General features: G+C 44.6%; 1 protein-coding gene across 2 annotated transcripts in view; it reads right to left on the reverse strand.

The window, feature by feature from the left end:
• The window catches only part of FAM171A1 (family with sequence similarity 171 member A1), a 92,452-nt gene extending 84,227 nt beyond the window's left edge, over positions 1–8,225 (reverse strand). The window contains exons 1-3 of one of the 2 annotated variants that reach the window (XM_031614503.2): positions 8,193–8,225; positions 2,484–2,677; positions 1,842–1,990 (exon numbers count right to left, since the gene is read on the reverse strand). In XM_031614503.2, coding sequence (XP_031470363.1) covers positions 1,842–1,935 — 94 coding nt within the window. In that variant the 5' untranslated portion in view covers positions 1,936–1,990; positions 2,484–2,677; positions 8,193–8,225. Of the gene's footprint in view, positions 1–1,841; positions 2,297–2,483; positions 2,678–8,192 lie in introns of those variants that run through there. The other variant, XM_090142865.1, reaches the window with a different exon arrangement.
• Positions 8,226–13,657: the final 5,432 nt, after the last annotated feature.

Genomic DNA, 13,657 nt, shown 5'->3' on the forward strand with positions numbered 1-13,657 from the left:
TTTTTCTTTTAAAGACCCACAATAAGAAGCTGGCAACTAATTATCACAGCTGAACAGAATTCACTTCAGCACTGGATCAGTTCTATGTAACCACTATCAACGTGCACTTCCAAAGCTCACAATGGGAATTTGGAAAATAATCCTACTTATGAAAAACCCACATGTTCTTACACCGAAGATAAAATTAGACCATTCCATCTAGATATAAATGTTCCCAACTCACTGACATAGCTGCTATTATTTAAATAATCAGCTATCAGTTCTGATGGGGATGTAGCAGCTATAAAGACAAACCTTTCCGGATACAATGAATTGAGCTTGACAGTAGATGACAGGATCAGCAGGGCAGCTGAAAAGCACTAATTTTGCTTATACTTTACCATTCTGACCACAAATACAAAAGACTTCCCATATGATACAGAAATTGCTGTACAGCTTGATATCTAAAGAGCAAGCGCCAAGGGATGCACACAGTTGTGTTACTCCCTGGCATATCTATCACTAAAACACTGCCCTGAGTCTAACAGCCCTTGAATCATAGTTCAGTAGTTCTTTTTCTATAAGTGCCAGTGTCCTTAAAGATGGCTGAACAGGATATCAGACTGCCAAGAGTGGTAGGTTTTGCTATAAGATATCAATACCTTCTGAATACTCTATATAAGAACACTGGTCCTACATCTTACCTCACATACCACAAATACAGCTGTGTAAGAATCGAAGAAGGTTCTAAACATACTCCTTTTTCTTGTTGCAGACGTTGCTTACCGGTTCTTAATGACACATCAGACAGGCAAGCTTAGAGGACACAGGACACGAGCACACTCTTCATACGGCGTCCTTCCCTCCCAAAACAGTGAGAAGAAAGCTGCTAACCCACCACAAAGGCTAAGCTTCCACCTCAGATGACAGCCGTAGCTACCGGACAACGGGAGCTATGAGGCTCACGCTGACCATGCTTGAGATGTTTCCCTCAGCACTGCTGGGTACCATTAAACAGACACGTTTTCTGCCTTCTGTCACAACTGCGGTCCCGGAGGCACGGTGCTGGCACCGGGCCCCCGATTGAGACCTCCCACCACAAGAGGTGAGGCGAGGGGAGGCGGGCACGGAGCAGCATCTCCCCATCCCAAGCCGGGCAGCGGGGCACAGGGCAGGTGCACCTCGCCGCGAGGGCACGCCGTGCCCAACGTACCTGTGCGCATCGGGGCAGAGCAGCGCGCCGGGGCTCCGGCCGGGCCGAGGAGGGCCGCAAGTTGCTCGGGGCCGCAGAAGCCGCGCCTGGGGGGCTCGGGGGCCGCCGCCGAGGTTCTGCTCGCGCCCCAGCGAGGCCGGAGCGGCTGCGAGCGCCGGGGCTCGCCCTGCCCGCCGCCAGGGCCCGCGGGCAGCCCACCGCACCGAACAAAAGGCCCGGCCGAGGCTCGGGGACGTCCCGCCAGCCCGGGGGGCGAGCCCGCAGCCCCGGGCCTGCCGCCGCCGCTGCCCCTCGCCGCCGCGGCGGGATGGCCGCCGGGGGAGACGGACGCGGCGCAACAGCTCCGGCAGCGCCGGGGGAGGGGGCGGCACAAAGGGGCCGGCGGCAGCCCCTGCCCCGCCGCTAACAAAGCTCCCGGCCCGGGGGTCGCGCCGCCCCCGCTGCGGGGCTGCCATCCCGGCGGGGCCGGGGCTGCGGGCGGGGGCGGCCGCGCCCCACGTCCGAAGGGGCCCAGAGGGCTCTCCCGCCGCCGCCGCCTCCCCCGCCCCCCCATCCCGGCCCCCCGAACCGGCCGCCCGCACGACGCAGCCCCCCGGGGCCGCGGCACAAAGCGGGCCGGTCCCGCCGCCGCCCCCCTCCCCGCACCGACCTTGAGCCGCCTCGGGCGCCCCTAAGGTTTTGGTCACCGCCTTCCACACGTTGCAGCCCAGCAGGCAGAGGAGAAGCGCCGCCGACCTGCTCATTTCCACCCGCCGCCGCCGCCAGCCGCCGCCAGGGAGGGAAGCGCCGCCGGAGCCGCTGCCCGGAGGAGGAGGAGGAGGAGGAGAAAGAGCCGCATCAGGGGCCGGCCCGCTCCGCGCCTCCCTCCATGTTGCCGCGCGCTGCCCCTCCTGCTTTCTCCGCCCGCCGCATTGTCGCCCCGCCGCGGCTCCGCGGCCCGCGCTGTCCCCGCAGGCCGGGCAGGAGGGAGGAGAGGTGGGAGGGCCCCGCTCCGTGCCGGGCGCGATTATTTCATTTTATTTTTTCCTCCTCCTTTTTTCCGCCCCCCTCCCTCCCGCCGGGGCAGCCGGGCTCCGCCGCCTGCTTCTTAACCCTTCGCGCAGCCCCGCGCCCCGCCGCGCGGCCCGGCACCGCAGCGCCCCCTGCCGGCCGCTCCCCGCACCTCCCGCCGAGGACCGCGCTCCCCGCCCCGCCGCCAGCTGTACCCCCCCCCAACTCCGGACCCTGCGGCTCTACAGCCCGGCACCCCCCGCGGGGCAGCCCTCCCTCCCGCCAGGTGCTGCGTGCTTACCTGCCCGGGGGAGAGGGGGGGCGGCTCCTGCCTGGCCGCGCGGCGCCGCCGCGTTCCCTCAGCAGCTGCAAAATGGCCTCCTCGGCGGCACTGCCCCCCGCCGCAGCCCGGCAGGGGACGAGGCGGGCGTGACGGCTCACGGGGGCTCGCGGGACCCGCGGCCTGCCCGCCTGTTGCAGATGGAGAAGCGCTTTCTAAAACAAACAAACGCAACAGCAGTCGAAGACCCACCGAAAATGAATGTATCTACTGTTTCTGCTCTCAAAATTGATTTAAAAAAAAAAAAAAAAAAGGCTATTACAAAGGGGGGCGAGAAGGGAATGGCGAGTGGCTGCAGAGCAGATGCCAAAGGCCGAGGTCGCAGTTCTGCTCGCGCTGGGCCACGGCCTCACAGAGCCCCGGGGACGCGGCTGTCCCTCCGAGCCTCCCTCACCGGTTTGCATTACTCCATCCTCAAAGCATCCTTTGGTGCACTTCTTCTCCAGGAGACAGAATACAGTGCCGCAGCACTCGCTTCTCTCTCCCTGGCTCTGCTGAGCATTGTGCTTCCTTGGGGAGCCAGGGCAGAGCTCCTCATGTTTCCTCACTGCTGTCACGGACAGCTATTATGGAAGGGCTTTACACAGCTGTGCAAAGCAAAGCCTTGGCCCCCTGGCTCGAGGCTTTCCCGTGATCTGGTCCCTGTGCTGCCAACGCTTTGGTTTGCCTGTATGACTGAAATGTGCGCACCCTCATAGGAGCATCTTGTGGCTTCAGGTTTTACTTGTAACATAATTCTAATTTTAAATAAAATCTACCATAAAAATATGGTATGTACTTATTTGTAGAAAGCAATGCAGTCATATACTACTTCAGTGTTTAACCAGAGTAGCTACACCACAAGCTGAAGGCTGCTCCTTTTCTGAATTTTGTGGAACTCATTTCTCAGATGTGATACAGCTGACTTTGCAGTGCTCAGATATATTCCATTTTGTTAAAGAGAAATTCCATGTGATCATATTCTATTTTACTCTAATTTTATTGTTAAGCTGTTCAAATACATCATCTTAGATTTGAGAAATATTTTGTAGACATTGCAATCCTTTTTTTGCTGTTTTTTTCCTTCTTTCTTTCCAATAATTTGAAAGATTTCTTTGTAAAACTTGGTCCTATGAGAAAAGTAGGTACAGAAGGGCAATTCCATTCAAAGAAAAGAACAAATGACTGCATACAGGTCATCTGACCTAATTCCAATTTATATAACAAAGACTTGACTATCATAATATCACATCCGGACTGAACAGTTACAAGCATGGTCTCAATAGTCCAAAGGATTTATAGCAGAAACTGGATGAAAGCCTGGGGACTATTAGTTACTGTAACACATTCCTTCATAAAGAACAAACTTGGTAAAAAAAAAAAAAAAAATCACACCTGATCTACCATCTTTGGACACCCATGGAGTTAAATTAGCAAAAATAAGATGAGCTTGTATCTTGAGAGTTATGCATAAGATTTCTCTGTCCCTGAGGAAAGCTAGACCAATTTGTTACAATGACCTACTGTTCTATTACTTTCGTAGTAAACTGACAGTACAGCCACAGTGCAACATCAGTAGTTGACTATTCCAAACAAAACTGACTATGATTGCTATATGAAAATAATGGTGGTTTAAATTTTAAGTAAACCCAAAATCATCTCAAAGAAGGCGTTATTCCACCAAAAAACTACCATCCTTTGTCTGCAAGTTAGCCATTTCAATAAATTACTACAGCTGCGCATTGAAAATAAACAGGATAGGAGTGCTTTTCCAGCTCTGACCAGCACATCTGCTTAGTTGTAGTAATGAAAACAGCTTTTAAGTATTACATTAAAAATGTTTCACTTTCTGCAGAGCAGAACTTAGCAACATTCAAGTCTTAGCAAGAGAAAGTTGAAGGAGGGTGGAAAGTACTTCCACGAAGTATTCTATGAAACTGGATGTTTATTATTAGGGTTCATTCATATTTTGCTAATAATTTTGCAGTCAAATGCTGGCATTGAATACTTCATAATGATTGGGGTTGGAAGAGATGGGATATTTCACCGAGAAACAGCATATTACACTGAGTTTTGTCCAGAATTTACATTTACGAAAACAAAAAGCTCTTTACATGGGGCTTGATGGTCTTTTTCAAAAATAGAAATATTCACTTTTTCGCTAGAAAACAAGTAGTCTGTTTCAGGATTCATCTTTGGCTGCATTTGTTCACTTGGCCCATTATGCAGTGAATTTACATTTCAAGAATAGAAGTTCCCTGTTTCGTAGTAAAAGTTACAAGTATAATGAAAGGTTAACTTTGTCTTTCAGTCCTTGCTGACTTCCTGCAAAGAAGAAACACAACTTGAAGCCACTTACCAAAGCACTTTCCCCTCTCTTGTGGCTGTAAGTTGAGAACTACCACTTGTTGGAATTGGAGAACTCATTGGAATTCTAGACTGCTTTTGCCTTACTGTGTTGCAATTTTTTGCCTGACTTGATTAAGCTACTTTAAAGTTACAAGAGTTGGACCAGAGGAGTTTCAGGTTGGATATTAAGAAAAATTTCTACCAGAAAGAGTGAAAATGCATTGGAACAGGCTTCCCAGGGGGGTGGTGGAGTCACCATCCATGCAAGTTTTCAAGAAAGTCATAGATGTGGAACATCTAGTGGTAGCAGGTTGATGGTTGGACTACATGATCTTAGTGGTCTTTTCCAGCCTTAATGATTCTATGATTCTATGAAGTCAGCTTCACTAGATCAGTGGTCTCATAGCTTTGAGGTTTTATTTAGCCTGGGAATACAGCTTGCCTGTGTGAATTACATGGCTAAGGAATGCCACTCTATGCTACCACTTTGCAGGAGCCAATTAGGTATGAAGAAAGGACAAAAGCTTTTCAGCAAGTGTTTATTCAGCAATCTATTATGCTTAAACAACATACAAGTTAATTCCTAGATATTGATATTACAATATTTGATTTAATGATAACGTATCAGAGGATGAAAAGAAAACTGGTGTTTTTCATCGTATTCTCATAAGTAATTTGACCTACTGAGATGAGATGCCGATACCTGATCCTAATTAGACTATGAGGATTTTAAAAACTCAACCTGCCTATTCAATACCACATACTGCCTATGTTAGCTCTCTTTATTGGATCCCAAATATACTTATAGACTATGCTGTGCACACAGGACTTGTCTCTTTCTCAAGTAAGTTATATTTACATATATATAATTACATAGTAGCACTCTCATAAATGCACCCATTCATGTCATGAAATAGACCTAGTCTTCCAAATCTTGAGACTGTCCTTCCAGCCTTGTTTCAGCGAGCACTGAAGTGTCTAATACTGACATATTGGTAATGCCATTGATTTCTGAATGAATTCTCTCTGTGACATGAGGTAGCTCATGTGTAAGTGCTCAATTCAACTCCTCTTCATACTTAAGCAAGTATCTGTTATGCTCCAGCCTTGTCTTTACGCCTTTCCCCCCTGTACCTATTGGCTAGATGCCTTCAAAAGAAAAAAAGGAACCAATTAACTGCAGCTTAAATAAATAATGCAGGACAGATGTAAATAACATTAGAATGCAATAAAATTCCCGGAGACAGGTTTCACTGAGATCTCAGCTCTACTTCTGACTGTTTCTATTCAGAAAGGATATTTGAGCTCTAGCACTGGTGGTGCAGTGGGGTGGGATGGCTAGATCTATTCCTATCCCATGCTGGGAAGGAAAATTTCCCCTTTCTACAGCATTGTGTATTTCTCCAGTCCAAGCTGAGGCTACACGTTATACATTTTCATATTGTATGAACAAACATTTTAAATAGTTGACCATTCAAGTCTTGTGTACTAACATACTCACATGATTAGCTACTGCTGAGGCTGTAAGTGCCAGGCATCAGAAGACAGAGGTACTCAAAGAGCACCCTGGAGTATGTGCTTCACTTTGAGTTTAGGCTTAGAGTTAACACTTTCAGTATCCTATGGGGAGTAGTCTCAGAGGTGCTTTGGAATGGCATGTTGAATATGCTTATACAAAAAACAAGGTGATTAGTTAATTCCTCTCCCACATCTTCTAGCACTTTTTTTTTTTCCAGGTGGCAATGTCTGAGCAATGCTCAGACAGCCAACGACAAATCCATAATGTATTAACAGTTAAATATTTTCCCTATATCAAGTAAGTTCAATGATCCAAAAGGTGCAAATGCAAGAAAGGCTACCCAGCCTTTCTTATTGGTAGTACCAGTCTGTGCATTTGAGAATGGCTTTGTAATACTTTTATCATTTCTATCAGAGTTGTTGTTGTTTACCAGTGTGCAAATTACCTTACATATGCAAGATCTCACAAAACTAATCTTAAAAAAAATAAAGTGAATGTCTGAATACAAAGCCCTGAAAAGTATTTTACAATGCTCCTGATAAGTGAAGCTAACTACTGATTACTCATCATTTTCACATGGACCCTTTAGGATATACCTAGTCTTGGATCTTTCAGAGAGAAAAACAAAATTTCCCAGCCTGGACAAGAACAGCTTCTTACCTTTACTGAAAATATGGGAATGTTTGGATACAATCGTTGTTTTAGCTGCACCCATGCTGAGTGTGGATAAAAAAAACATAATGCTATCTTTGGCATGAATATCTTCTACCCAAGGACCTCAGACCATTTCAATACTGACATACACATGCTGTGCTATTTATATGAAAGTCAACAAGTACCTATATGTGCTACTAAGGTGAAGAAATGTTTGCTGAAGCAAGACCTGAGTGTTTGTTTACATAGGGAAGTCAGGTATGGGGATATATTTTGCACTAACTGCACAGTAAATTCCTCAATAGTCAACAGGATACAGTTCAGCTCAAATCTTCAGTAAGCATTAAAACCAAAGTAGATTTTGTTGCCCAAATAAATAAATGAATACTTGTTTTGTGGCAACTACCAGAATAGGACAAGGCTGGGATTAGAAAAAAAAAAACCTATAAGCATTGTCTATAGATTGCAGAATGGAGAGTGTCTAGGAATTGGGGTGTCTAGAAATCAAAGTGAGAGTTTTAGAAGGCTGGGCTGCAGCAACTGCAAAAGGTCTGCGAGGCAAAAGTAGATCTGAAGCAGAGGTGAAAGGATGGACAGGGAGTCTTTTGGAAAGAGAATGGAAAGGTGAAGGAAAGTTGGGGGGAGGGGGCAGGTCTGTGAAGTTTGTGGTAACTACAGGGGACCCCAGAATCTGTGAGCTTGTGCCTCTCCTCCTAGCATAGTATGCTCAGAAGATGAGCTGATTGCTGTTGTATTCCTTCTTAGATTCCTTCCCTTTCTTAGCAGAAAGAATTCAGGGTGAGGCGTGAAGGTACAAAGCAGGCTCAGGGTCAAGAGCAGTGGCAGGGAAGAGCAGAACTGGGGCAAGAGATGGGAGAGTAATAATTGCCACTGCTAAAAGATCGTAGACTCCCCTCTGAAATGGAGAATTTTCCTTTCACCATTTTCCTTCTCTATGCAGGAACAATAGCAAGTCTGGCCCTGTGCATTACTACAGAAGCTGAAGTCCACTTCTAGGAGTAGTGAACAATCCACTGCCCTCTTGGCAGGTGGGTTACGGGATGTATAATCAATGAATATACAGATGTAATAATTAAGAAATATACAGGAAACTTATTAGGCTAAGTAAGATTATTGCAACAGGAAGATAATAAATGGAAAATGCTTACCGATGTTGGAGGCTTGCAATATTCTCCACAAGGAGCAATCTCCAGGAAGAGATCCTTCCTCAGTGGCAGTCAGCACTTAAATGGGATCTAGGAGATGTGGAGCCAGGCTCCACCCCTTCCAGCAGCACAAGTGAATTGCCTTCACCTGTGCTCCCATGGCTGACTCATTGCTTGCCTCAGGTGGTCAATCAGAGGTTCAGGCCTTGATTCAGCAGTTCCCATACATGGGGAAACATCTGTCTTTCACTGGGGGAAAAAAACATAACCTGTAGATTGTCTTGCATGTAGACAAATGGACTGAAACAGCTAATGAAATAAGTTGACTTGGAAGTAAAAAGAGCCTGGACTGACCCTCAACACTGTAAGGAGCCTAGGGCACAGGTTTTCAAAAAAGGCTAGTACACTACAGGTCATGGTTTCACAGAGGAAAGTGCAATTTCAATAGTACTGTGCCTTTCATTTTTCTGAAGTAATTCATACATCTGCTGGAAAAACATTTGGTGGAAGCATATGATAAGAAAGGTATTCAGGCATTAGTCTGCCAGTCCAGCACAGAAATGCCAGTCTTGGTGTTTGTCTAAAGAAAGCCATGTATGAATACTTTCATTTGCTGCTATTGAATTAGAGCAGAACATATTAGAACATATTCAAATGTGCAGCAGCTGAAGTATCTCTGAAAATGTGGAGATATGCTAAAATCAGCATATGGAGATATGACCAAACCATTATATACTTGTCTAAGACATTCATGAAGGAAATAGGCCATAGAGAGCGTATTGCCTTATGGGCAGCTTACTAACAGCAAACAAGCCAGAATCCATTAGTGCTAGGTTGAAAGGATTTCATTTAATTAAAAGAAAAATGATTGAGATAATTTAAAATCAGAACACTATTGAGATAACTTAAAATCAGAACACTAACAAAGAAATGAAGGTCTCTTTATCTGACTACAGATACTCTACAGCAGAATTGTGGTTATGATTCATTTCAATATCTGCTCTCTCTCATCTCAGCTCTCATACCAACATACAGGTCTTTGGTCTTGCTTAATGCTGAGAGACTAAGTATATCCTGATCTCAAGACTAGTTCTTATAAACCTGAAAACTTAGCACCACATATAACACACCAAATGCATAGATGCATACACAGAATTGCATTAATTTCTCATGTTCAGTATCACTGATCCTAAATGTCCAAAAAAGCCAAGACACCTCACATCCATTCACTCTTGATTGGAATTACTTAGCACATTGTTTGTCAGGATTTTTTTTTATTATTATTATTACTCTCCAAGCTGTTTTTTCTGCCTTTCATAAAGATTAACTTGAAACAAACAACAGATAGTGGAGAGTCCCATACCCCTGCCACTGAGAGCTAAGGATTTAGTAAGTCCACCTTCAAAATAAAATTTCTGATATGATAAGAAAAGGTAATAACACCGACACTAAGTTGTTATAACATGGCTATGAAGAAGAAGAAGTGTTCATCTCTAAAATCCTTTTTCCCTTTAGTGCTATTTGTAGCTCTATTTAGCTGAAGGGATGATGCCATCCTTCTGATATGGGCTCGAAGATCTTAAAAGTTTCTCCAGGGAAAGTTCGATTTAAGCACTGTTGGGCACTGCTTATGGGATTGAGCTGCCAAAAGCAGTTACAACGCAACAGAAACGATGTCAGATGTAAACAAGCCAATCTGTCATTGTGCTACAGCGAGGGATGCCAAAAGCAAACAAGCAAAACAGGATCTTTCTGAAGCAACATTTTCATGTAATGCCTTACTACAACTCAACATCTTTCCTAAAACTCTCAGTGGCTTTTGACAATTGTAAGGGCCTGACTTTCTGTGCAAACCATCTGATGAAGTATCCCAAAGGAGCTTAGATCTAGCCACGTGTTGCTCCCAGCCATCTCCCCGTGTAAGGCTGGTGGTGCAGCTCCACAAGAAGATGAGGGGGTGCTCACACCAGGTGCAGCTCTGCCCTGGAGCCACTCAGCTGCTTTGTCCTTCCCAATGGAAGTTCCTTGTGTTCCCTCCATGCAGTTCAACAAAAATGAAGTGCAAGGATCTTACCTAATGACCCTGAGCTGTCATTAAGATGTTTTGTATAGTTCTTAGTCTTTGGAAAAGTAATGAAAACTTTTTTTTTTTTAATTGATTTTATAAATCAGTAAAAGAACCTGACAAACATTGCTTGCAAAAGTCATAATTTTGAGAAACATTCAAAAAAAAATAATAACCCTGATTTTCACAGAAGTAATCCAGAAATTCTATCAGTCACCTCCTTTCTGTGGCTGCCCTTCCCCTCCCATCTGCCTGTCAGCTCTGCTTTCAGCCCTCCTCTTTCTTGGGACACTTACTTTTTCCTCACAGATTCAGCTACATTACCATTCATTTTTCTTCTGTTAGTTTTTTTTTTCTTCTTATTTTAACTCTGTATTTTAAAGTATGTAAGTTTTGCAGTTGGAAGTTATAAACTTCTCCTTTCCTTTATCATATTTAAAACCTGCTTACTGCTCCCTCACCCAGAATACTTCTTTTTTTCTTTCCTTTTCTTTCTTTCTATCAGTTTTATCCTATGCATGTATCCCAGGACATCTTTCTAAACATCACCCTTACTAGCCATGCTTACTGCCGTACTCCTATTCTAGCAGCCAAACCCAATCTCAATTACAATTTTCCCCAATAACTCCTACCTTCCTGCTTCAGCTTCTTCCCTTCTTCAAAGAAGGGAATCAAAGCTGAGGAATGTTCCTTCTGACAGAGCCGACTTCACTGCTTATCTCTACTTTGTGCCAGTACACCTGCTGACTCAAACAGCCAACCCTACATCCATCTGATTATTTTTTTCTACATAAGTAATGGAGACTTACAGTTTTTAAAGCTACAGCTCAGGTTTTATTTTAAATGTAATTATGTAGCAGCAGCAGCTTAAAAGTAACTGACAGTTATCAGTAATTTACAGAGGTGGAGAATTATGCTACAATAACAGAACCTCCAAAACATATTCCCTTCCAGGGTTTATCTGAGCCTGATGTTAAAAATATTTCAGCTTTTCATTTCACCATATCATACCACTATTACCATCAGCCCTTACTAAAATTAGTTTTTGGAATATCTCGCTTTTACCAACCTGTTAAAATATTGAGGCAGTTATTGGTAATATTTTTCTCAGCTGACCGCTCTGCTGCAGCTGATTGCCACACATCCCTTCAAGGCCTAACAATTTCTGAGACAACCACAGCTGTGCCAGCAAATGCACCTAGTTCCTTAGCTCCCCAGGGCTCAGCTTTAAATTAGCTGCTGCTAAGCAGTGCTCCTCCCACTGCAATTAATGTGATGTGCATTGTAGGGTTTTTTTTTCCCTTCTGTCACTACACTCATGCTTTTTTTATAAATGTCAAACTCATGCATGGTTTGCTTCTAAGTTGTCTTATGTGATGTACGTGGATTAAATTCTACAATATTAGTATATGGAAGCTGCTTCATTTTTACATGTGTTTTTTCTTATTTGTGATCTCAGTGGTTTATTTGCTTCTATTCTAATTCTCACAATTGTGGCTGTCCTAGAGCTTAATGTCCTAGGAAGCACCTTTGTATAACTGTGCCCTTTCCTTGTTCTGCCATCTCTCATTATTTCAGAAGTAATAAATCAGAGCCAAACCCATCACCCATTTGCTGCTTTCCACAACCTATGGAAATAGAAGCTGACACAGTCCTGCTGAGACTCCGACTGCACCCATTCTCAGCACATGGCACAGCGGGGGGAAACAGCAAAAGGAGAGAAAAGGCACGAAGCAAAGTAAAGGTGTGGGAAGGCAATGTCAGAAATCTGCTGGAAGAGGATGACTGAGGGATTGATAAGCTATGTAAGCATTCTCTTTGGTGAGATGGCAGTGCTCTCTGCGCTAGACTTCAGGAGAGAATTTAATTCTCACCTTAGTGAAAAGGAGAGAGCAGGTCTTTACCTGTGTGTTTAAAATACAAATGACGAGAAAATGAGGGGGTTTCATCTGAAGACTAAGAAAATTAAAAGACTATTAGCTGTTATATTGGGAAAAAAAAAAAAAAAGAGAATTTAAATGCGGTTCCCTGCTCTTCTTTTCTGAGTGCACTGAAGCTTAACATCTTTTGTAAGCTAGGTGCAGCCAAGACTTTTTCAAGTCAGGTTTTTCATATCTTCCCCTGTATTTCCCTGCATGCCTATTAGAAATGTACAAAATTCCATACTCTTCTCTCTTTTCCATTTTATTCCTGCATTTGCCCAGAGAATGTAGATGTGGCTGAGTGGTCCGCTCATTTGAACTGCAATACTTTTCACAGTAAGCTGGAGGTATACTTGATGTACTGACTGAAGCGTAACTACAGAACCCATCACTGACTGCTAATTACACCTGGCATCTGTCCTGTTGATTACAAACGTACCAGAGTTGAACATTTGCTGATACCTGTATTATATGACATTGAATAGGTAGGAGAACAGCTACTGTTTCAGTTGCTGTCTGAGAATGACCTCTTCCCATTCTTCTTTCCGAGAGCTCTGTCCGAAGCAGATGCCACCACAGATTTCCGAGAAGGAAAGCGTGACTGAGAGATGGAGCATCTGCAGGTGATTCCACCTGAATTACTCATCTGGAAAAGACTGAGCTTAAGCAGCATGCATGATAACAGAGTAAATGAGAAACACTGAAATGATGGGCAAGACTCTATTTAATTTGTCTCATGGATAAATAAGACAAGTCTGTCTTAATTCTTCCTAAAGAAGACTAGCTGGGAGAGACCTGTTTCATGATTATGTGGAAAAATATTGAGTCTTTGCAAGATGTGCAAATGTCAGATGGTGGGGCTGAAGCACTGCTAGACTGTTTTTGTGCTGGGGATTCGGAACCCTTTGGACACTGCCCTGGGCAGGGCTGGTTCTACAAAAGGAGAAGCACACAGCTGCCTATGGAAGGAGAGTCCTGGGAACAACAAACTCATGGCTTTCCCAGACCCTTCCTCTCAGCTTTTCTTGCAGCCTGACACACCGACACATCATATGCCTGCTCTGGTTGGGGTTTACTCATCTTAATCTTGCACCAAATCCTGTGCTGCTTCCTGAGGAGCATTCACAGCCCCTCGCTGAGCACTCCTACACACCTGGCCACTCCATGAACTTCCTCCAGCTTGAAGTATGCTTTCAGTAAAGGGGGATAAAAAGTGTTGTTATCAGTCTCTGCATCCAACACAGAGTAAATCTATCAAAGGCAAATAGTGTGTGCCCGTGTGTTGAGAAGACAGGGTAGAGACTGAAGAGAAATATTACTTTTTTTCTTTTTTTTCCCCCAGAGGGAAGAAACATGGGAGTATGGAATAATCTCCATAAATAAGAATACTCATATGGTATCTCAAAGACAAAGTACTCTGCTTCTTTTACAATCTCCACACACTGCAAAGGAAAAAGATGGGAGATGGGAACTGAGACATT

Source organism: Phasianus colchicus, chromosome 6 (assembly GCF_987193195.1).
Source record: "Phasianus colchicus chromosome 6, bPhaCol1.hap1.1, whole genome shotgun sequence".
Taxonomy (NCBI): domain Eukaryota; kingdom Metazoa; phylum Chordata; class Aves; order Galliformes; family Phasianidae; genus Phasianus; species Phasianus colchicus.